This window comes from Patagioenas fasciata, chromosome Z (genome assembly GCF_037038585.1).
Source record: "Patagioenas fasciata isolate bPatFas1 chromosome Z, bPatFas1.hap1, whole genome shotgun sequence".
Taxonomy (NCBI): Eukaryota; Metazoa; Chordata; class Aves; order Columbiformes; family Columbidae; genus Patagioenas; species Patagioenas fasciata.
Window position 1 is genome coordinate 10,457,383 of NC_092560.1, and position 22,462 is coordinate 10,479,844.

The following is a 22,462-nucleotide window of genomic DNA, read 5'->3' on the forward strand; positions in this document are numbered from 1 at the left end:
TGATTTTCCCTTCCCTGATGCCTCTTTCTTGTTGTCCACACACATATTTGCACAGCGCCGCTTTGAGCCCAGCTGCACTGCATGGGTGTCGCGGAAGCAGAGAGTGCTCTGATCCAGCTTGATGCTCACACCAGAGAGGAAGACTCAGGTCTAACATCCATTGCCATGTACATGAAGACTACTACGCTCTTTAGCAGATGGTAAAGCTTCTCAAGAGCAAACAACTGATGGGGAACAGTTGCTATTACAGAACTCAGCCTCCTCTGGAGACAAGTAACCCTTCCAGTGCTCTATGTGCATCATGACAAACCTAAGCAATACTGACTTCTGTAGGAAAAAGTGTTTCAAGACAGATGTAATGACTTATGCCAAAACAAACCTTCCATTTCTCACTTCTACTGCATAAAGTAAGGAAAACTTAAATCAGGTAGTAGAGGTTGAGGCAAGAATTTAAGACATTTGTGACAAAAGGATCTTATTGAGAAAATATCATGCAGATCACATAGCCCTTAGAGAGGTCTCAGAGGTGAGAAGCAATCAGGGAGATATTGTCCAGAGAGAAAAACAGAGTCTTAAGGCCAAAAACTCTTCAGATCTGGTCACTGCTCAGAGGCACTGGTCAAGTCAAGTGAGGCACTTGCTCAAGTCACCTGAGCTCTCTCCCTCAATATATCCACTGGCTATTTTTTTCAGGTAGACACACTGTGCATTTTATGATAGCAATGTGTTAATCAGCATTTATAGGGACTCCCTCCAGTAGGTTCTAAAGCAGTTCTTGTGGCTTCTGCCTGTTTCAATATGAATAATTTACACTGAATACAACAGAGTTAACAAGAATGAGCTCTGCTCAATTATTTTTTCCCTTGAGGAGAAAACCTCTCTTGAAGAAAATGTATGTGTTTTGGCGGAGGTAAGCTGGCACTCTCTGTCCCTATAAACACATGGTGCTGTGTAAGTGTCAATACCACTACAAGATAATCCAAGGTCCATGTGTTGATTGGTCACATGAAGAGGCGAGATTAGAAAATTGCCCCTGGTACTGGCCAGGAACAGCATTCCCTCTCTATTGAAGCAAAGTGGCACCAGTACTCGCCAGCAGGCTGTAAAATAGGTCAGTTTTGTAGTCCCCCTCTGGTTCTTGCAGTGGGGGTCAGCAAAGACAGAAAGGTGCCTACTTGGGCAAGGCATAGGAGACATCCCCAGCCTGAAGTGAGCTGAAGGCAAGTCAGGCAAGCAGGAACTGGACCTACTGGTGGAAGTGAGCCTTGTGAGAGGAGAAAAGGGGCAATATTTGTAGCTTGTCTGTACTCCATAGGAGGTAGGGAAGCATCAGGCAGCACAATAAATTGCAGGTGGACTAAAAGCAAATTCTTCACAGCACTAATGTTGAACATGGGGTCTGGGCTCCAGCCTGCTTGGCAGATCCATCAGGGAGACCTCATGCCTTCTACAAATCAGAGTCTTTCTTTTCTGAGAGCAACAAACACATTATCTAATGTGCAATAAATAAAAGGTCAACAAGCAAAAGTAAACTTGGGAAACTCACTGGAAAGCTTGCTTTTGATAAATTTTTATACTGCAGCCTATTGCAAGCCTTTCTTAGCTCAGAACTAGCACAGCCCAAACATGGGTCTTCTGTCCCTGTAATTCAGAGCAGAGAGGAACACTGGCCACAAAGATCAGGAGCCAAGCCAACCCCAAACTTCAGGGCTAGGCAAAGCACAGGTTTTGCCCAAAAGTAAGAGACAGCCATATGATTTGGAGCTAGATCTAGGTCGAGGCTTCCCCAGAAAATGGGTGAGCCAGCACCTCTGGTTTGGTGTGGATCCACCAGTGTCATTTGTGCAGGGTTATGCTGTACTCAGCCTTATGTCCACATCATACCCACTATCAACCAGACCTGTAGACAAAAAAGTGCTTCCATAACATTAACTTCAAACACAGACCATCCAAACTTGACCTAGATCAATTCCCAGACTTATAAGTAAAAGGTCAGCTTCAGCCAGAATAAAAATGACAGCATTCAGCTCTCCAGTTATGAACTTGCCTCCCATTTGCTGTTTAGGTTAAAAAATAATGTCTGTGGAAAATTATTGTTATAGCAGGATCAGTCCTTGTCAGTTTTGTCTGGAAGGCTTCAAACAATCTCAAAGTTTGCATTGGTTTTATGCTGGACTCAGAACCGGGCTGAGCTTAACCACAGACCTCGTAGTTATAAATAGTGTTACACTTGCAGAAATTGTGACTCGTGTGTGTGTGTGTGTGTGTGATTATGTGTGTGCAGACAACTCCCCTCTCTCCTGACACAACAAATACAGACTTGAGTTTATGAAAAAATATTTTGTATTAATTCTAAACAGTTTATCCTTTTCTCAGTATTTGCCTTTGGGTTTTTCAAATTCATCAAAGTTCAAGCTCAGAGGCCGGATTCACCTTTTGTTGTTGTTGCCAATATATCACAAGTATCCTAGAACATGTCAAGAATAGGGCAAAGGTGGAAAAAGTTCTGATGTCTCATGTCAAAAAGCTGGCCTCAAACCCTACATCTTACAAAATCTGTTAAACTCTCAGCTCTGCAGTTCTACCATCTCTTGAAGCAGCAGCTGGAGTCCTGGCTCTACTGCAGTCAACAGGAGTCTTGTTTCTGATTTTTTGGGACCGGGATACACAATGAATCTGTGTGTGGAAATCTCTGCAGGCCTGGATCCTAAAAAAAAATCACATGTACTGCTTTACATAAGCCATAAATTTAAATCAATATACTAGTATTACAAATACCTGCTTTCCATGGAGGGAGGTTAAGTTTAAAATAAAAGTCTATTCTGCTACCATAAAGTCCTGAATATCCTGTAAAGCTTCCCAAAGTAAAAAAGCATTTATAATTCTATGAATACAGTCAGTGTAGTGTACGCCTTTCCACTAGTAAAGGGATATGAGAGTTCAGTCCAGACATCAAATATTTATGAAAAATATTTTTTAAAAAGAACTTGCAGCACAGCCATGAGGGATAACCTACTGAAGGTATGCAAGAAAACTTTACTTGGCATTTGTTTACTTCTTAAAACTCTGGATCTGTAGACTTGACCCACCTCCAGGATTTTGCAGTGACATCAGCGTATGCCCAGCCTTGAAATGAACAAGCTTAAATTCCAAAGCCTCTGAAAATACAAATTGTCCAAATAAAAGTTAGGATGACATTTGGATTAGTTCTTATTACCACCAAAGCTGTGTGGTTTAGTACAAGTTCTTCTTCTTTTAGAGTTCCTCTTTTTCACTTGTATTTGAATCAAAATTGTCATTTGTACAGTATTGTGAATTAATGTATCAGTAAGATAGAGGGCAACATAGTCTGGGCTGCAGTGTATATAGATCTTACATTAAACAAGATTAACATCTACCAAAACACATGGGGAATGACCCCTCATTAGATGCATTAGATGTAGCGGGGCTGCTGCTAGGAGGGAACTCAAGGAGTTAGAGGGTAAATAAAAACATCAGAACTGTTTCCAGAAACTGTTTAACTAAAAACTATTAGTATCATGAAAGTGACCACATTTCAGAAATAATATGTGGTTCCAGGACACTATAATTTTTGTTTTCAGATAAAGTAATAAACCCAAGATGGTTACACGTATGAGCCTTGGCTTGGTAACTTACATGGTGTAAAATTAGACCTCCCCCAAGAATGATAACTGGTTTAATGACAACTTAATACAGCTAATAGCAAAGTGATGGCATCTGGTATTATAGCATGTGTGCCTTGTGCAACTGACTTAGTACAGTTGATTTTACTAAAATACCAAACAACCTAGGTATTTGTGGAATACTCCTCATTATTTCCAGGCAGTAAGTAAATAACTGAATGGAAGTGGTCTTTAATACATGAAGTATGAAAGTTGCTGGAAGCTATATTTTAACATCTAATGTGTATTTCAAGGCAAGGCAAAATTATTTTTTAAGTGTGAGATAGATGGTTTCTCGCCATAGGAGTTAATGTCATCTGACCATTCTGCACAATAGGAGTTGGGGCACTTTGAAATGTACTTCAAATCACTCCTGGAAATTTGCAATAAAATAATTCACATTCTAAAATGTTTCTTAGGATCAGAAGCAAGATGAACTGGATTAAATTCCTGTGGTGCTACAGTATAGTTTGCTGGTAAAAAACTCCTAAGAAAGCATAAAATAGTTCAATTTCTCCTCCCTGAAAGACCGAAAGAATAGTAGCACAATACTTAAAGGTAGCAGATACCTGCCTCCAGAGACAAGCATACTAAGACATCCCATCTGGGTCACACGGGGGACTAGTGCTTGAAACTCTGCTGTCTCTGACTGAGACTGGTTTTTGTGTATTTCTGACGAAAACTAACAGGTCATGCAGCTACACCAGCTAAAGCCATCCTTGTGATATTGCCCATTTTAAGTTCCTCAGCCCAGTGCACAACTAATAATGCTTTCACCCAGCTCCAGATGCTGCCATATCTGATAACTTCACAGTCTTCAATGCAGTGAAGTTTCACAGCATCCCATTAAGGTAGAGAACTGCTACCGTTGTTCTATGAAAAACAGGGAACTGCGCCAGAAGGAAATAAAGTGGCTGCCTGAGATGTGGGAGGCCAAAACATTTCTCAGAAAATGAACTTTTCCTGATGCTGATGTAGCTGTTCACTGTCACCACACACGCAAAAAGTTTCATCTGCATGGAGTACAAGTTATGAACAGAGAATCTACCAGGCGGGTAACTTCTCAGCTGCAGGGAGCCCCGTCAAAAAACCATACACACACAGGGTGTTTCTGTGCCCAGGGTGGGAACAATTATGGACCCAAAACCTCCTGTATGTACAATTGCATCCCACCAGATAACACTCTGCGTAGCAATGACCTGGCAACCATCATGAGGAAAGTATCTGCTGTCCTGTAAGAGTGCATTGTTGGCACTGGCAGCTGTTAGATATGGAGACAAGGTATTTTTATTCTATAGATGAGGCTGTTTGGCAGAGTGTGCTTAGGCAGAGCTGAAGAAAGGTTACCTGCTTTATGGCTATCTTTGTGCTGGTGCACTGATACAGGACTGGGGGGAAATGCCGTGGCATTGCAGAGTAGAAGCATGACTGTTCCCATTAGAGAGACATTTTTACTGCTTCTTTGTACAAGCAGCATTCTGAGAATGTTTTGGAGGGCAGAAAAAAAAACACAAGGACACAAATGCTATGTCTTCCTTTCCTCCTTTTCTTTTCTTTTCTTTTCTTTTCTTTTCTTTTCTTTTCTTTTCTTTTCTTTTCTTTTCTCTTTTCTTTTCTTTTCTTTTCTTTTCTTTTCTTTTCTTTTCTTTTCTTTTCTTTTCTTTTCTTTTCTTTCTTTTCTTTTTTCTTTTCCTTTCTTTTCCTTTCTTTTCCTTTCTTTTCTTTTTTCCTTTCCTTTCCTTTCCTTTCCTTTCCTTTCCTTTCCTTTCCTTTCCTTTCCTTTCCTTTCCTTTCCTTTCCTTTCCTTTCCTTTCCTTTCCTTTCCTTTCCTTTCTTTTTTCCTTTCCTTTCCTTTCCTTTCCTTTCCTTTCCTTTCCTTTCCTTTCCTTTCCTTTCCTTTCCTTTCCTTTCCTTTCCTTTCCTTTCCTTTCCTTTCCTTTCCTTTCCTTTCCTTCCCTTTCCTTCCCTTTCCCTTCCCTTTCCCTTCCTTTCCCTTCCTCTCCTCTCCTCTCCTCTCCTCTCCTCTCCTCTCCTCTCCTCTCCTCTCCTCTCCTCTCCTCTCCTCTCCTCTCCTCTCCTCTCCTCTCCTCTCCTCTCCTCTCCTCTCCTCTCCTCTCCTCTCCTCTCCTCTCCTCTCCTCTCCTCTCCTCTCCTCTCCTCTCCTCTCCTCTCCTCTCCTCTCCTCCCCTCCCCTCCCCTCCCCTCCCCTCCCCTCCCCTCCCCTCCCCTCCCCTCCCCTCCCCTCCCCTCCCCTCTCCTCTCCTCTCCTTTCCTTTTTTCTTTTCTTTTCTTTCTTTTCTTTTTTCTTTCCTTCCCTTTCCTTCCCTTTCCTTCCCTTCCCTTTCCTTCCCTTTCCCTTTCCCTTTCCCTTTCCCTTTCCCTTTCCCTTTCCCTTTCCCTTTCCCTTTCCCTTTCCCTTTCCCTTTCCCTTTCCCTTTCCCTCCCCTTCAATTCTATTTAATTTTCTGAAACATTCTGGTTACTCAGTCTCAACTAATGCACAGTTTTCCAGTGGGGATTACCCATGTCACTGACTTTCAGCAGGAGCACCCTGACAAAGGCAGCCAGGTCAACCAATATGCCTTAAACCACAGGAACCAGAGATGTCATTACACAGCAGCAAAGGTAATGTCCCACTTTACCAGGATAAGATTTACTTTTTCATTTTATAGCCAAAATAGAATAACAAATTACAAACCAGGAGCCATTTGGCAAACACTTGTCCATCAAAAAGGAAAATGTGAGCAGTTCCCCAGGTGAAGACAAAGGGAGAGTATTTGATACCCCTTTAGTCTTCCTGCACTGTTACTTAAATCCCCCATAGCAGAGGGCACCAAAACAGAAAGGAAAAGCAGAAATGGTGAAATGCTAGCTTCCGATGCTTGTTCTCTAAATGTTTCTTTAGATAATGAATATATTTTCCCTTCTAATTCTAATCAGAGTTGGGCAACCCCCAGTAACTCTTGTAGAAACTCAAAATTCAGGGACCTAGCTCAGATTCAGGGAACAAGGATTCATAGTCCCATTCCACTTAGGCTGCACTCAACAAGCCTCTGCTTTTGTCTCCATCTGTTTATTTCCATCATGTATACATTAAGCCTTAGGCCAGACACTGTCTCTCAGCTGTATTTGCATTATGTGGGAAACATCCCTGCTCATAAATTCTACTAGTTTTTAAAATGTAGGCTTTAGGGTAGCATTGAAAAATTCGTTTGACCATTGCTGTTTTCCAAATAGCAACAAAAGAATACAACTGAATTCAACTATTCACCTAGTTCTGCTAAAAATAGGGAAGCAAATTTGGCCCTGATACAAACAAGTGACCATCTCATTGACTTCAGTGGCCATTCAGTTTAGCTATGTCAAAGCTGAATTAGGCCTTGAGTCTCAAACTGTCTTGTCTGTTCTCACCATCTGTCTTTCTTTGCTAACCTAATTCCTTATTAAATAGAGTGTCCACAGCGAACGTGAACCTACTCTGCTGATCCTTTCTCTGCAAGAAACATTGCTAGAGGCTAAAATTCCTGAAAGTTATTACTACTTTGACTGCCTTTGTTTCTGGATACTATGTGAGGTTCTTTTAAGGTGGCTTGAAATTCAGGCTGTGAATGTTTATATCCCTGAGCATTCAATCCCTTTGCAGTCATATCTTAAACATTCAGAATTACTAAGCCATTTAGCAAATCATAACAGTACATGGATTCATTATTCATCTTCCTCATAGGTTTCTGACCTGGTAGTGCTAAACATGGCAGTTCATATGCCATGTAGATGATGATAATGTTACATGGGAAAAAAAGAATGAAAAACCCAAACAGATAAATATCTACATGTTAAGGAACCAGTGGACAACAGATCCAGAAAATGTATTAAGAGGAGAAGGTATAGATGTGTCTAATGACATCCCTGATCTAGTGACTGTGGATGTTGGAGGAAGTACAGGGGAAGGTCTGAAGGTACAGACTGGTCACAGGCATTTGCCTTGTATGATGTGTCTGCTGTAAAAGACCATTGGTTTGCTCCAGTGGGGAATTTTTTGTCTTCTTAGAAACTGTCTTTAACTGTGCTAGGAGAAAACTCATTGCTGTTCTTAGAAACAGAATGTGGAAAATCCAAACAAGCTACCTGCACAGCCAAAATAAATTAAGCGTGACAGTTATTTTTATCTGTTACTCAGTGCAGGCTGTGAATAGTTGAATAGCTTGAATAAAAGAAGAAGCAGCCGTGAACTTAATTTAAACTCAGACTGAGCTATTCACAAATTGAGAGCTGCTGAGGATCTAGTCATTTGTTGTCATTTGAAAAAAAAAAAAGTTCTCATCTATTCATTACATCTCCACAGTTCTGTGTTCCAGGCAAGACTTGACATGAAAGGACAGTGGTTCTTTCAAAAAAAGGCTTTCAAATACATTTCTTATTTCTAGACATTTCAAAAGAAACTTAGCTTGCTAGATTTCAACAGGAAAGGTCTAAATGTGCAAGCTGACATTTGGGGGCTTACTCTTAAACCATTTGAAATTTCCTGATCTCTCTTTGTTTTCAGAACAGGAATCTCTCTACAGGGCAAGCTGCCTCTTTAAAATGTTACAGTTTAAAACCTTATAAAACTAAGTAATAACTCTAGCATAGAAGCAATAAGCATTTGAATTACAGGTAATATGAAAGTTCATTGAAGTCCTGACATAATTTTATGCTTTCTTCATGCTCTGTTCCGCTGATATTATGGGCTTATTGTCAAGATGAGGGCTGTCAAATATGTTTATTGGTACCCTGGTACAGGCTCTATGCTGTTTTTTCTCAACAGAGTAGATAATTCTCTTAGGAAGACACTTTACTGAATCAACACTCCTCACTGTTCATGCTAAGGAGGAGTGGAGGGAACCAAAGAAAAAGGACAGATAAAGGGAGATGCACATACATTACAGAAGCTACATTTTAAAAGGAGGTCAGTTTTGTTTACCACAGCTTTAGCATGCCCCCAAGATAGGCTCGGGGCTCTAGATCTGAAAAAACATGGCACTCACATATACGGTCCATGCATCCACTTCCACTTAAGTGTGATCTGCACAGATGGAGTGTCTCATCAGGCAGGGAAACCCACCACATCATGTAAATTCCTCCCCAGAAGGTAATGAGGGGACTGCAAGCTAAAATCATGAGGCTCCAAAAACTTGAATACAAGCATAGCTACCAAAGGCGAAACGTCAGCCTCAGCTGTTCTTTGATGCACCAGGGAATGCAAGTGCTTAAAGACATTCTTTGCCTCAGGAATGTTTTTAATTTCAAATTTAGACAACACACACCATGGGACAGATAGACACCTGAGACAGAACAAGTAGAAATGAGATGATGATTTCCACAAGTCTGCAGAAGCCAACCAGAATTTCCTTATTGACTTTGGATTGTTTTATAGCTGTTTGTGCTACCCATGAAGAACCATGTTTAGCATACCACAGGCACAAGAGTGAGAGTTTTGGCATTCCATCAGCAGGGTATGTTTTGAGGAGCACATGTTGTCACTTTGAAGAGCTGAGAGAAGACAAAGCCAGGATTCTGTCACCTTGGGAATACATGGCTGGGCTGTGCTCATTCAGAAAGCACAGCGAGAAAGCACCTCCTGTCATGTTTATTAATGTGAGGTCTGGTGGGGCTCCCAGGCAGAATCCAGGTTTTATGTTCCAGGATGCCATCTTTATATGAGTCCCCTAAGTGTGGGACAGCCTGGAAACTTAAATCCAGTCATCCCATTTCTGTGCAGCAGGACTCAAACAGTACTCAAGAAAGACAGCTTGTTATACTTCTCATAACGCCCTAAAGTATTGGTTGGAAGGTGATGGATGTGGCATCATTTGACATTGCACACTAACTGTTATCTTTGCTTAAATATTAAACCTTTTAGGTGCAAAATACAGCTTAACATCATGCCAACAAAATAATACATTATTTTCTTTTTAGTTTGCCATTTGTTTTCAAAGCACTTGACCTCTTTTCTAATAAAGAGACAAGCAGTCCTTTATTGAACTCTTCCAAACATATGGCTTGGATAAGAAACATCACTCAAGTTTTGACCAGCATGTCATGCGTCTTTTGAATGTTGTGGCTAGGAAATGAAACATTTCACTACCTATTTTAATTCTGGGGAGGTGACATGTGAATAACTGAGGAGGATATACCATATCTGGACATTATGTTTGCCTGTGAGTTTGCTTTTTTGGGAAAACAAATACTACTTTGAAAGCAAACACTGTAATTTTTCCTAATTATATGTCATTTCCTAAGATTGCCAACCTTATCCACAGAGGCTGATGCATCTTCTCTAACTGAGCAGTAACTTACTCCATAAGTACTCCCTACGAAATGACTGAAACTTATTAACCTGCAGCACAGCCAAGTTTAGGTGAAGACAGGTGTCTTCATCCTTAAACATCTGGATCTTACCTCTGATGTCCTTTTGTTAAAAGTCAGATTATATTAACCTTACAAATCCCCTTCAGTGCTCTGGATCTGTTCTTGCAGATAACAGATCTACTCTCAGCTTCAGAAAAACCAAATATCTGGCCTGAAAAGGTCTGCTGTCCTAGACTGCATGGCTTTCCAGCAGTGTCATGGCTTATGCCATGATAATACTAATCCACCTGTACCTCCTAACTCTCATGCACCTGTTTAGGGAAGAGCAAGAGTTTACTCTGCTGTTGCAGAATTTACAAGATTTGCACTAACATGTGTGCCAAGTAGACATGCAAGGTTGAGATGGGTTCTTTCATAGCAGGCACATTACCCTTTACAACAAAACTGGAGGTCAAATATTGCACCAGTCCAGACAGTTTGGGCTAGGTCTGCCTCAATGCACTTTGACTCTTAACAACTACAATCTAATCAGGCAGAGGAGCCCACTCTCAGCCTAGTCCATGGGTCTTGCTGTTGTCTTGTCAAGGATTGAAATACTTCTTTAGGATCTTATGCTGTAAAACCCCCTTGTTTTATTTGTTTAACTCCTGAGTGAACTCTGAAAATCTTACAATATGGCTTTTTCAGCAGCGTGGAAGAAGGCTTCTCAGAATAAATTATGTGTATTTATTCCTAAATCCACTAGGTGGATGTGTGCAGTTCATTCGTTTCTCCTGCACCTACAGTGAGCTTGCCATTTTTGTCAGATCACCAAATGCAAACCAGATTCAAAACGCCACCCCTGAAGGAGATCATGAGGTGTGAGACAAAAATTGACAGTGATAGGTCCTCTTATATGCAGTCTATCACCTGCATCTAAATGTCAGCAGAGTATGATTGTCCCTCCTACTCCACAGTAATGCAATCTGACACATATGAGGATTAACCCTGCTGAGCCAGACTGGTGGCTCACCACAGGAAAGAGAAGAAAAGCATTAATTGGAAGACATGATTTGCTGAAAAATGGAGATTGCTTTCCTCCCATCCCTACCAGATGCATTGGAAAGGCACAGCCATTTACTTCAGCAGCAGTAGGCACTAATGGGCAACATCCTGACTGATGCTAAAAGTCACCAAAGGGGAAATTAGGTTTAACTATACGTATACCACTTTTGACGGTTGGAGATGCACCCATAGCGTCTTCCACATACGCATAGAAGCATTTAATCATGTTGGTTGGAAAAGACCCTCAAGATCATCAAGTCCAACCATCAAACTAACACTGTCACTAAAACATGTTCTGCAGAAGCTCATCTACATGTCTTTTAAACACCTCCAGGGATGGTGACTCCACCACTGCCCTGGAAAGCCTGTTCCGGTGCCTGACAACCCTTTCCATTAATGATTTTTTCCTAATATTGAATCTAAATCTTCCCTCATGCAACTTGAGGACATTTTCTCTCATCCTATCACTTGCTACTTCAGAGAAGAGACCAACACCCTCCATGCTACAACTTCCTTTCATGTAGTTGTAGACAGTGATAAGGTCTCCCTTCAGCCTCCTTTTCTCAAGATCAAACACCCCCAGTTCCCTCAGCTGCTCCTCATCAGACTTGTGCTCCAGAGCCCTCACCAGCTTCATTGCCCTTCTCTGAACCATCTCCAGCACCTCAATGTCTTTCTTGTCATGAGGGGCCCAAACAGAACACAGGAGTCAAGGTACGGATTCACCGGTGCCGAGTACAGGGGGACGATCACTTCTCTAGTCCTATTGGCCACACTATTTCTGATACAAGCCAGGATGCATATAGCAGTCCAAGCTGTTGGTACATGCAGCTGCAGGTCTAACTCCAGGTACCAGAAAGGGTGATGAAAATATGCCTCTTCTACTTCAGTGTGGGCAAGATCAACATGATGAAGAGTGGAGATAAACTTTCTCAGTTTACAGCTAAAGAAGTTGGACACAGTTCTTGCCATCCTCTATGTTGGCTCTGCTGAGAGGGTTAGAAGCTCATTTTCATGGTACTTATACCCATGCATGTCTTGGGGGCAAGGGATCCTCTAGGAGGATACAGTGAGATGAGCACCACAAGCTATTTGTCTCCTTCACTGTATTACAGGCATGGACTTTCAGCAGTGTTTGGCTGACGGCTTTTCTTTCTCCTAGTAGGGAATAGTTATCAGTAGCAGATTGTCTTTCTGCTACCTTCTGCTTTCTTTCTGCGGTTGAGTTTAAGATGTCATGGTTAAAAAGAATTTGCATGAGTCACTTGTGCTTCCCTTCTTTGTATCATTCAAGGAGTTCTCTGCTATTTTTAAACCCTTGTGCAAGGCAATGAATTCATTGTTTGGCTGCACTTCTGCCACATACAGGAACTGACTCTAAGCAAAGCAAGGAACCTATATCTGCTCTTCTAATGACAGAACATCACACTTCTTACCTGGCATTTCCAAGTAAGAGAATGTACACCAAGGCAAACTATTACAAGTAAGAGAAAGAAAATCCACAGTTTTTCACTTCCTCATGCCTCCCAATTCATGTCAGAGTTTATTTCCTGAAGACATTTTTTCCTCTGAAGACTTCATTGTTTCTCCCTCAATTTCATCATAAACTGTGCACTGTGAACAAGATTGCTGAGACTGGGAGCAATTTTCTAACCAACACTGCAATCTCATTTCCTTGGAATAGCTTTAACTTTAGGGCTGGTCTATACTTAAGGTTTCATTGCAAAATATATGTAGATTATGGTTCTGAGGGCTTTTTGCTTACTTGCTAGCAGAAATGGTGAACTTCATAGTGTTAGTAAAACTCTGGAAAAATTCTTTCACAATATGAACCAACATTAGTTCATCACTACTGGTCACCAGAAACTGTGCTGGTAGGTAGAAATTCTTCATTAAAGAGATAAAAGACAAAGTTTAAGACTGGTATTGCATGACCTTGCAGTGAATGGCTGAAGACAGACTTGTTCTCCCAAGCTATCATCACTTCCTACCCAACTGAGGCATGCAAAAGCCATGTCAGAGTATTGCTAGCCTGGGCTAGTTCAAATGACTCCTGAAAGCCTGACTGAGCTGAAAAGAGCTAATCCATCTCAGCGATGGAGATCTGCATTGGTTTAACTACTCCACCTACAACCACCAATGCATGTCTCTTTAGGTGTTTCCCAAAATGGTGCCAGATTACATCTTCAACTAACACGTGCATCTGAATTTTGGTGACTGAGCCTTCAACATCTCTTCGTAGTACAGATGCAGTACTTCTCACATGGTCACAATCCAACCAGTACCCTCTGAGGAATGACACCAGCCAACGCTACATTTCATTGTGACAAAAGTAGGTGTGACTTCCCTTCTACTAGCCCTAGTAGGGAGATTTTTGCTTTATTTGTATTTAAGTCCAAAATACATCATAGTATGAAAGCTGGGGGAAAAATCATTTGGAGGAGAAAAGCGAATTAGCAAAATTGTGTCATGAGCTCTATAACCAGTGAATAACACCGCTATCAGATGCAGAAAACAGATAAAATGAGCTAGAGTTCTTAAGACAATTGCCATCAGAGAGATACATCACAAGAGAAGTTGCACCTACAGTACTCTCTGCAATAGGTTTTCTAAGACTGAAAATTCTATGGAAACTCAGACTAAAATAGCTTCTTAACTCCTAGAGCTGAGCACTCAGAGCATGGTTAAAAGGGTAAGAGGGTTTCCTTACTATTATTTCAAAATATAGCAAGGTCATAATGCCTAAACACAGCATTTATTAAAGAAAAGTAAGTTGAAAAAATGAAGAATGAGTGGTCTTCTTCGTCACTTCAGTTATGGCTTTGTCTTCACGCTGATATGTGGCCTCTCCCAATTTGAACTCCATAGAGCCACCAAGCCATTTAGCAGTTCAATAAATAAACGTCAGCTCTCTTGCTGAAAGGCCTTTTTCCTTAAGCTGTGCCTCTTTTTTTCTCTCCCTCTCCTTCTTTGAGGATCTTATTTCTCTGAATGACTTTTTATTATTCACAGGAATAACTGGTGACAAACTCTACTTTGTAGTTTAACATGGCATCTGTCTCCTGGCTCAGCTGGGCACTGCCAAGACAGCAACATGAGGACATAATTTGGCTTTCATTTTCAATGACAAGTCGTATGTAGCTGAAAGAAAGCAGACTGAGAAACAGCAGGAATCCCTGTGGTTCGAGTCAAGAGAAAATAGTTGCTCTAATAAAGTGCCTCCTCGGCCTCTTCAAGAACAAATGGGCCAGTTCAGTGATGATTCAAGAATTACGTGTTTGGAGCTGGCCTGTTTCCTTCCAAGGTGAGCAGGGCAGGATGCACTCTGGTGAGCAACAGGATAGCTGGTCAACCTGAGACATTTGCAACCTCCAGCGGGCAGAGAGGGCCAAACTGGGAGCAGTAACATGTCCTTTTGGCACATGTGTGCAACCTGTCTTGGCTCTGAAAAGGACTAAGAGTTCTCTCACAGACAAGCTGCCCGAGTGGAAGAAGTGAATAAATCTAAAACTGCTCTAGCTGCCATGCAAGCGAACCTTTGACTATGCCTTAACCTTTCATGGCACATGTACATTACTACTATGCAAGAAATGAAGAAGGTTTGATTTAGTACCATTAGACCACTGCAGGAGTTTTCCTGGTGAATACCTGTAAGTGCTATATCTATCCTCTGAAGAGACAAACCTTTGCCCTAAAGGCGTTCCCTGATTCAGCTCCTCTTGTGCTACAACCTGTCCCTTTATGCACCAGTTTGTTTTGCAAGAGTCTGTAGGCTGCCATGTTCCAGATGGATATAGCCTACCTCAGTGTTACTGGTTCTGCGGTACAGGGCTTCAACTTGTTTCCCACCAGCTTAACAACACAGCAACAGAGTCCATTTGTTGAAAACACAGAGCATTCTGTTGCTAAAACAAATAGCAAAATTAAGACCCTAAGTCTGTGATTTCAAGGTCATTTTTGCGTTTGTGAAGGATTTTCTAAGGGAGCTGCGTGTCCCTGCAGAAAGTTCACATACTTCAGTAGCTGAACTGCATCTTAAAGTTTCCTAAAGACACAGAGCAGAAACCCAAAGGGTTTGACCAACTGAAATGGATGGAGCAAGCACCCTTGAGATGAATGTATTGCCCCAGGCCACTGCTAACCAATGTAGAGGTGCTTCCCCAGTGGTCACAGTGCTGATAACAAAGAACTGTGGTTCAGGAACAAACTGCTAAAGTCTCCCTGCGCTTGTTAAGAGCAATGAGTGTGTGTGCACAGCAGTTTTCCAGATCCCTCATTAGTACCTCTCTTTTTCAACTATATTCCGCACTTTCACTGCCAACTACAGCACCATGAACTGGGCATCTGCCTCTTACACTTAAATATCATCCTTCCTGTCTTGACAACATCCATTCCTTTCTCTCTTGCCTGATGTTGCTGATCTGAGAAGCCAATTTCCTTCTTATTATCTGCACCTTGATTTCTCTTCCAAGTCTGCATGGATACATCTCTTAAGGAAAGAGATTGTCAGCTCAGCTTCATTCCTGTTGTATTGTTCAGTCCTCTTTATTGTTAAACTCCTGTCATCCATCAAACTCTATTCAGAGTTGAAATCAACAGCAAATAAAAAGAAACAAACAAGTCAGCACAGTGCTACACAGAAGTGGAGCTAGCATGCACAGAGACGGATGAAAAGCCACTGAGCCTCAATAGTGCTGATGGAGCTGCCCTGCAGCTGTTCTGGATGAGTTACTTCATCACTGCGGTAGAGATGATGATAGATATAAAACTTCAGCTGTGCTAATGGCAGCATGAACTGGTACTATGTGCAGCCTTTACAAGATCTCCATGGATGTGTATATGCATGTTTGGTTGGGTTTTTTTTTAATCTGAGGGTAACTATAAAGTGCCCATGTACTTCATGTAGATCAAGTCAGAGGTCCATGTTGTGGCAGAGATTGCCTGTCACCAAATACAGAGTGTGGAGATGAAGTCTACTCAGGCTTATGGTATTTATAGGTTTTTGAGATTTGAGGGCAATCCATCTTTTTCGCATATGTGTTAATTTCTATGCCTGGGATCCTCACTACTTTTTTTCTAGTTAAGTGCATGCACTACTAGTGTAATGTTCTCTTCTTAATCTTTGATGTGTTGCTGCATCAATGAGGTATATCACAGGTGGACTATTTAAGTCAATATGACTGCCTACTATGGGCTACACAGAATGATAGTTGTGGCACAGGTGTGAAATTAGGCAACCCACCTCTCCATTTAGCACTTCAGTCACCAGGCTGCCCTTTCTTGGAGGGCATGGGCTGCACAAACATCAGCATTTTGTCCGAGAACAGTAGTATGGCTTTCAGTGAATTCATCCCTGTTTCCTCAGCCAGACTTGCGATTGGTTCAGATGTGGAGTGATTCACACCAAATTATGAGACTGTTGAGTCACAGGCAAGAGTCCTTTTGGAGGAAATCAAACCAGAAACTCTTCTGCAGGGTCACATGAAATACTTTTCACACCTTAGTGGAAATACAATTTAAATCAAGTATTACTCCTTCTGATACTGTGGTATCACTCAGTCCAGGGAGTCAGACTAAATCTAGCATGACATTACATCATGGAAATACTTACAATATAGAGCTAGAGAACTGCTCCTGTCCCTGATGCTCTCCTACTTCACAGCTGCTTGCTAACGCAAGCAAAAGCATCTACGTCAGGACAACATGCTGAAGACTTCACAGTTTCAAGTATACTGCAGAAAAAGATGCATGGGGGCCTGAGTATGAAGGGATTCTTTCATGAAGTGGTAAAAAAAGGCATACTAGCTGTATTTTACATCTGTGTTTGAATAGCAGTATGGCATACAGGTTATCAGTAAACAATCAGAAGCCTACTATGCTAAAATGCTCTACAGACAGGTAACAAGGAAGGTACTTTTGGCCTTATATTGAAAGAAGAAAACTAACAACACTCTAGGGAACCCCAGCAGAGCTGAATGCAAAGGAGCGATCGTTCCTGTGGAAAAGTCACAGGATTAGACTTCTGGCTTTGTGTGCTTCTTCAGAGTGCTGAGGGCACAACAAGAAAAATGTCCCAATCTTGTTATTATGCACTTCCATTTATTTTAATGCGGTCTTTAAGCTTCTTGGGGGCTACTTCTTGGTTCTGTAGACACCATAGCTCAGCATGTGGGAAAAGCAGTCAGCTCCAAAAACCTGTGCTGAAAAAACTAAAAGGCACCTACAGGATTTTGGCACATTATTTGTACTGACACTGTTTAATAGTCTTCCCCCAGAGCAAAAGATGTATATCTGAGGCTGCCAAAACACAGGGAAAACCCACTAGCCAATATTGTTAGAAAGACACAGTCAGTGCCTCCACTTATCCATAGGTAGACTACAGCTCAAGCTGGCATTGACAGCATGTGCCACTGTCTGCTGGAGCAACAAATAAGAAAAAGACATCTCTGATGCACAGATCCTTTTGCACAAGTAATCATAACACAACTGTGGAGTATACACAGACAGCAGTGCTTTGAAGAGCCACACTCAAGGTTATAGAGTGAAGTAGCAGCAGAGGGCATAAATAACTGTCCTTGTATGGACCAAAGACTAGAGAGCCATTTCAAGCTGTATTACCTGAGCTGTATTTGAAATTGAGTAGGTGAGCACAGTACTGTGATAGTACAAGGAACATTCTTCAATGTATTTTCAGTGTGAAAGTGCATATTTACCACTGCTACTGGAGATGATACATAAATCCTTATGCATCCTTATCCTGTATAGAGGAGATCATAGAACTTCTATAATTTAATTTTGCAGTTTATAAAATATTCACTAAATCTGACTCTAATCCATCCTTATTCATTGTAATTATTGGCTTTGCTATGGACATTCCAAAAGTAACCAAACAGCTGTCTGTGGCTACCTATGCTTAAGTAAGATTGTCCCCAGAGGTGATGTGTTCTCACTTTCTTCAAGGTCTAAGATTGATGCAGAAATAAAACTGCAGAGGTTCTTCTTCCAGACAGGACTGAGAGGCTGCCCACACCATGTCCTGCGAGCTGCTCCTGTAACCTGGGCTCACCCCACAAGCAGTGGTGACTCCTGGCTGACGAACAGTGTGCACTAGGAGATGCTCTCAGTTAGGGTCCTACATGTTCTTAGTTACCCTTCTCTTGGGATGCACAGAAGTGCTGAAATGTCCTCTGGCTTCTCCCCAAGATGGGATGAGTTCACCCCAGGGACAGTGTGAGCAGGGGCACACATTCAGCACAGCAACACAGGCGAACACAGAGCAACCAGCATGTGGGGGGCTCCCTGGGGTGGCAAGGCTGGACCTGCCAGCCAGGGCCATCCCACCACCTCATGAGGGACCAGAGCAGCCCCAGCACCAGCGCTTGACGTGGTCCTAGGGACGGGGATGGCTGCTGCAGGGGCTGAAGTTGAATATGTCCTTCTTGAGCCACGGTGTCTTGCATCAACGCACAAAACACTTTCTGAGTTTTCTCCAAGCAGTGGCTGCCTCTTCACAGCACACAGAGCTATCTCCAGCTGGCAAAGATATTTTTCGGTCATTGTTTTTTTTACCCTTTCTGCTTTCCTCAACAACACTGATGAGATACCAGGCTGGTGACAGAATGCAGCTGGTAGGATGGATCCAAGCAAAGCAAAGCAGCCTCTCAGGCATGCATATCCTCCCAGGGGCAATAAAATTTCTTTCATTTTGTAGGTGCAGGAGGATTGGATATGCTGCTGAGGGACCTGCCAGGACCGTTCTGCTGTGAAAGTCACGAAGCCAAGGAGGGTGCAGGGGTAAGTCTCCTCCTACCGTGTCCTTGTCGGAAGCACAGAAATCTGCACTGCGCTCAAACATAATGCTGCTCGGTGAGATGGGCCCCATCTTCAGCTGTGAGGAGGTTGTCATGGTGGGAGCAGACCTCGTTGGTGTAAATTGCATTTGCTTGGCTACCACAAGGTCTCCTCCTCAAGATTTTAAAGCCTGGTGCAACGGTTGGGATTAGAAGGACCTTCAATACAGGCACATCTCTTTAGAGCTGTTGTTAAATAATCCTTGCACTGCAAGATGGTCTCAAACCAATTGTCAGTTTTTCCTCACCATCAGCCAATCCCCCACATGTCTTCCCTTGCATCTTTTCTTCTCAAACCCCTCTGTGGTTACCCCACTTCCTTTCATCAGCATGAGGAGGGCAAGCGTCTGAGAAGCGTTTCCCTCACCCGGTAGCCTGGTGTGGTTGGGTGGCACGTGGAAACACACCATTTTGCTGGAAAGGGCATGACGGGGATAGTCCCTCCTCTTTGTCATTCTCAGCGGGATCGTGTGCAGTCATGACTTTTTAACAGCAGCAAGGGAACTTGTCCATAAGGTGTTGGGAGTGGAAAGAGACCAAATGGGCAAGTGAATTCCTGCAGGGCCAAGATGTTCATCTTCAGGGCTACTGACACTGCTGAGCATATATACCTAAAGACAAAACCAAACATGTTAAAAACTAAAGACAAAACCAACAATTTTTATCGTAAATTTGACTTATAAATAAAGATGCAAAGTTGGATACACATAGCCCATACTCCTTACTAAATTTAATTTAATATTTTACTTTTATTTAAATTAAAATAATCAATACTGTTAAACTGGTTCAGATGAAACAGATGAAGCAGATTTCAGACTTCTGCTATAAAAGCTGAGGAGTTTTGTTCTTAAATTACAGGTAGTTAAATTTAACCCACTAACTAACTCTTTCATTTAGAAAAGCATTTAAAGATAAAAATGCAGCAAGTTCATATCTTCTTCTGGTCTATGAGTACAAACTGGTGTGAGAAGCTCAGACCAGGCAGCTTTAAGAGGCCATGGTGTATAATTAGTTAAACTCAGCACCTGCAAAGAAAATTTTTTTAATGAGGAAAATGTAAATGTAAAACATGTTTTGAGAACATTTTCTTAGATTTTTCATGTAATATTTACTAGTTTCATTTATCATTTTAAAAAAGCATTGATTATTTTCTCAAAATCCACGTTTCCTGCAGTTTTTATTTAAGCGCTAACAAAATCCAAAAGGGGATGGACTGACCTGATGTTTTAAAAACAAAACAAAACAAAAGCTGCTAAGAAACAACAAATATGAATCTGACTGCACGTTGTTAACAATTTAGAATGAACAAAATAGCACAGAATTCCATACTCTTGGCTGTCAAAAACAATGACCAAATTTTAGGTGAAGTCCACATAAAGTAGCAAATCAACATGTACTCAGGGGTATTAGTCAGTGATAACCCACCTTTCTTTAGGCAAATAATTTACAGCACAAACAACAAAAGTAAGGTTCAAATTGATGATGCAAAGCTGTCAAAATGAAACTTCCATGCTGCAGTTGAAGCAGATATTTGGATCACTCTGGCTGCAGCTGGAGCGTGGACTCGCACAGGCATTCTCGGGTGTTCCGCGCTGGCTGCGGTCAGTGCTCTGCTCTGCTCTGCTCTGCTCTGCTCTGCTCTGCTCTGCTCTGCTCTGCTCTGCTCTGCTCTGCTCTGCTCTGCGTGGTATCGCTCCATGGCAGCTCATGTGTCACAAGCAGGTCCTGTAGGACTGCTGGGAAAGCTTTGAGCTGGAGTTTAATCAGTTCCTAACTTTGTCTGGCTTAAGGACATACTTAAGGAACAGGGGAAAAATTTTTCAATGACTGCGAAATGCAATTTGTTTTCATAACACAGTGCTTGCAATGCTTGGAAGTCTAACACTATGCAGAGCAAAATCTCACTTAGCACTGTTTTATCCTTGGTTTTAAAAAATAGGTTGGCTTGTTTGTTTTTAATAATGATCCCCCTGCTGAAGGAGGAGGTTTAGTGACAGAACTTTGTAAGAGGGAGGCTGACTCAGTGCTGCCACTGACACAGTGTAAGCAGAATCAGCAAAATACTAGCACAGGAAAGTCAATAAAGTCCATGAGAGTATCCTTACCAGCATGGAAGAAAATTAACTTGGTCATAGCAAACAATACAATTCTGAAATTTTCTTTAATAACTTGCTAACAATCTGTGGAATGGAGAAACCTGGTGTTTGAGGCAAAGACTACACGGAGCAGCTGGATATAAACTCTTCTGAGCTTGCATTGTCTGAGACAAACCCAAAACAACTGTCCTTTCTATCACCAGTCAAATGAGCAACATTATTTTCATATAAGAAACCCACCAATTTTAGACTAACTCTGAAAAGAGTCTGTGCAGACCTATTGGCAATATTTTTTTATGATACCAAGAGAAACAGAAATCAGGAAGTAGAAATTCACAGATCTCAGGTATTTTCAACATACTCACTCAAAGTGGAGACCTGGGACATCACGAAGTTCCCTTCAACTTTAACAAACTATTAACACAGAAGCAAGAAATCCCTCCTTGGTCCAGACTGTGCTCTTGACTGTATAGTTTAAGTCGGTGGTAACTGCACAGTTCTCAATAAAGCGTAGAAAACTCTTATATTTAATAGGTAATGACATTCACAACGAGTGAGGTCAAGATGTGGATCAGTAAACAAGTATTGCACTTGATCCTAGTCACGAAGCAAAGTAATATTCTCCTGTTGTTGAACAAGTTGAAGTTTATGAATGATCCTTGATCTTCTTATGTTTCTTCCTTCTTTCCCAAATAGCAAAATGTTGCCTCTTCATTGTTGTGTTTAAAACACATCCTGTTATTCCTTCAACACTTTCTGGAGTGCAGAGTCAGAATATCATGTGCTCTATTACTGAGCCTTTCTTGCAGCTTTTGCTCAAAAAGGAGAATGTGTATGTGTGGGGGAGAGTAGCATAAACTGCAGTTGTTTTTCTTTATTTTTCCACCATCATTACTGCTGACTGGTAACAAGGAAGAAGACATACGTGTGCATCATTTGGAATCTCTGCAACGCTGCTGTACAGGGGCCTGGGAGATAATCTTGTTGAACAACTCCTAATTTCAACATAAAAGGATCAGCAGTCGGCTGAAAGAGTTTGTCTTGCAGAGAAAAGGATGCTGCTATTTTACTGGAATATTTATCAGAGATATAGAACTTCAATTTGTTCTTTCATTGGTTTTATGAAAGCTCGTATCACCAAAGAACCTAAAGTAAGCCCAGGAAACTCTGGAAAGATTAATTAATTTCACCGGGCAGCTGCTTAAAAACAAACCAAACCAAACCAAACCAAACCAAGCCAAACCAAACCAAACCAAACAAAACCAAACCAAACCAAACCAAACCAAACCAAACCAAACAAAACAAAACAAAACAAAACAAAGAACAACCACCACCACCAAAAAAACCACACCACATAAGTCCAGGATGCAACCCCTTCCTTTCATCCTTCCTCTCGATCCACTGCCATAAATGTACTGTGCCCAAAAACGTAACAGATAAC

The 22,462-nt window shown here is 41.6% G+C and overlaps 1 protein-coding gene across 7 annotated transcripts in view; it reads left to right on the forward strand.

Moving 5' to 3' along the window:
* PALM2AKAP2 (PALM2 and AKAP2 fusion) overlaps nucleotides 1-22,462 on the forward strand; it is a 268,612-nt gene that overhangs the window by 138,129 nt on the left and 108,021 nt on the right. For all 7 annotated transcript variants that reach the window (XM_065861505.2, XM_065861507.2, XM_065861508.2 and 4 more), the window contains one exon: nucleotides 18,787-18,869. In XM_065861505.2, coding sequence (XP_065717577.1) covers nucleotides 18,787-18,869 — 83 coding nt within the window. The remainder of the gene's footprint in view (nucleotides 1-18,786; nucleotides 18,870-22,462) is intronic.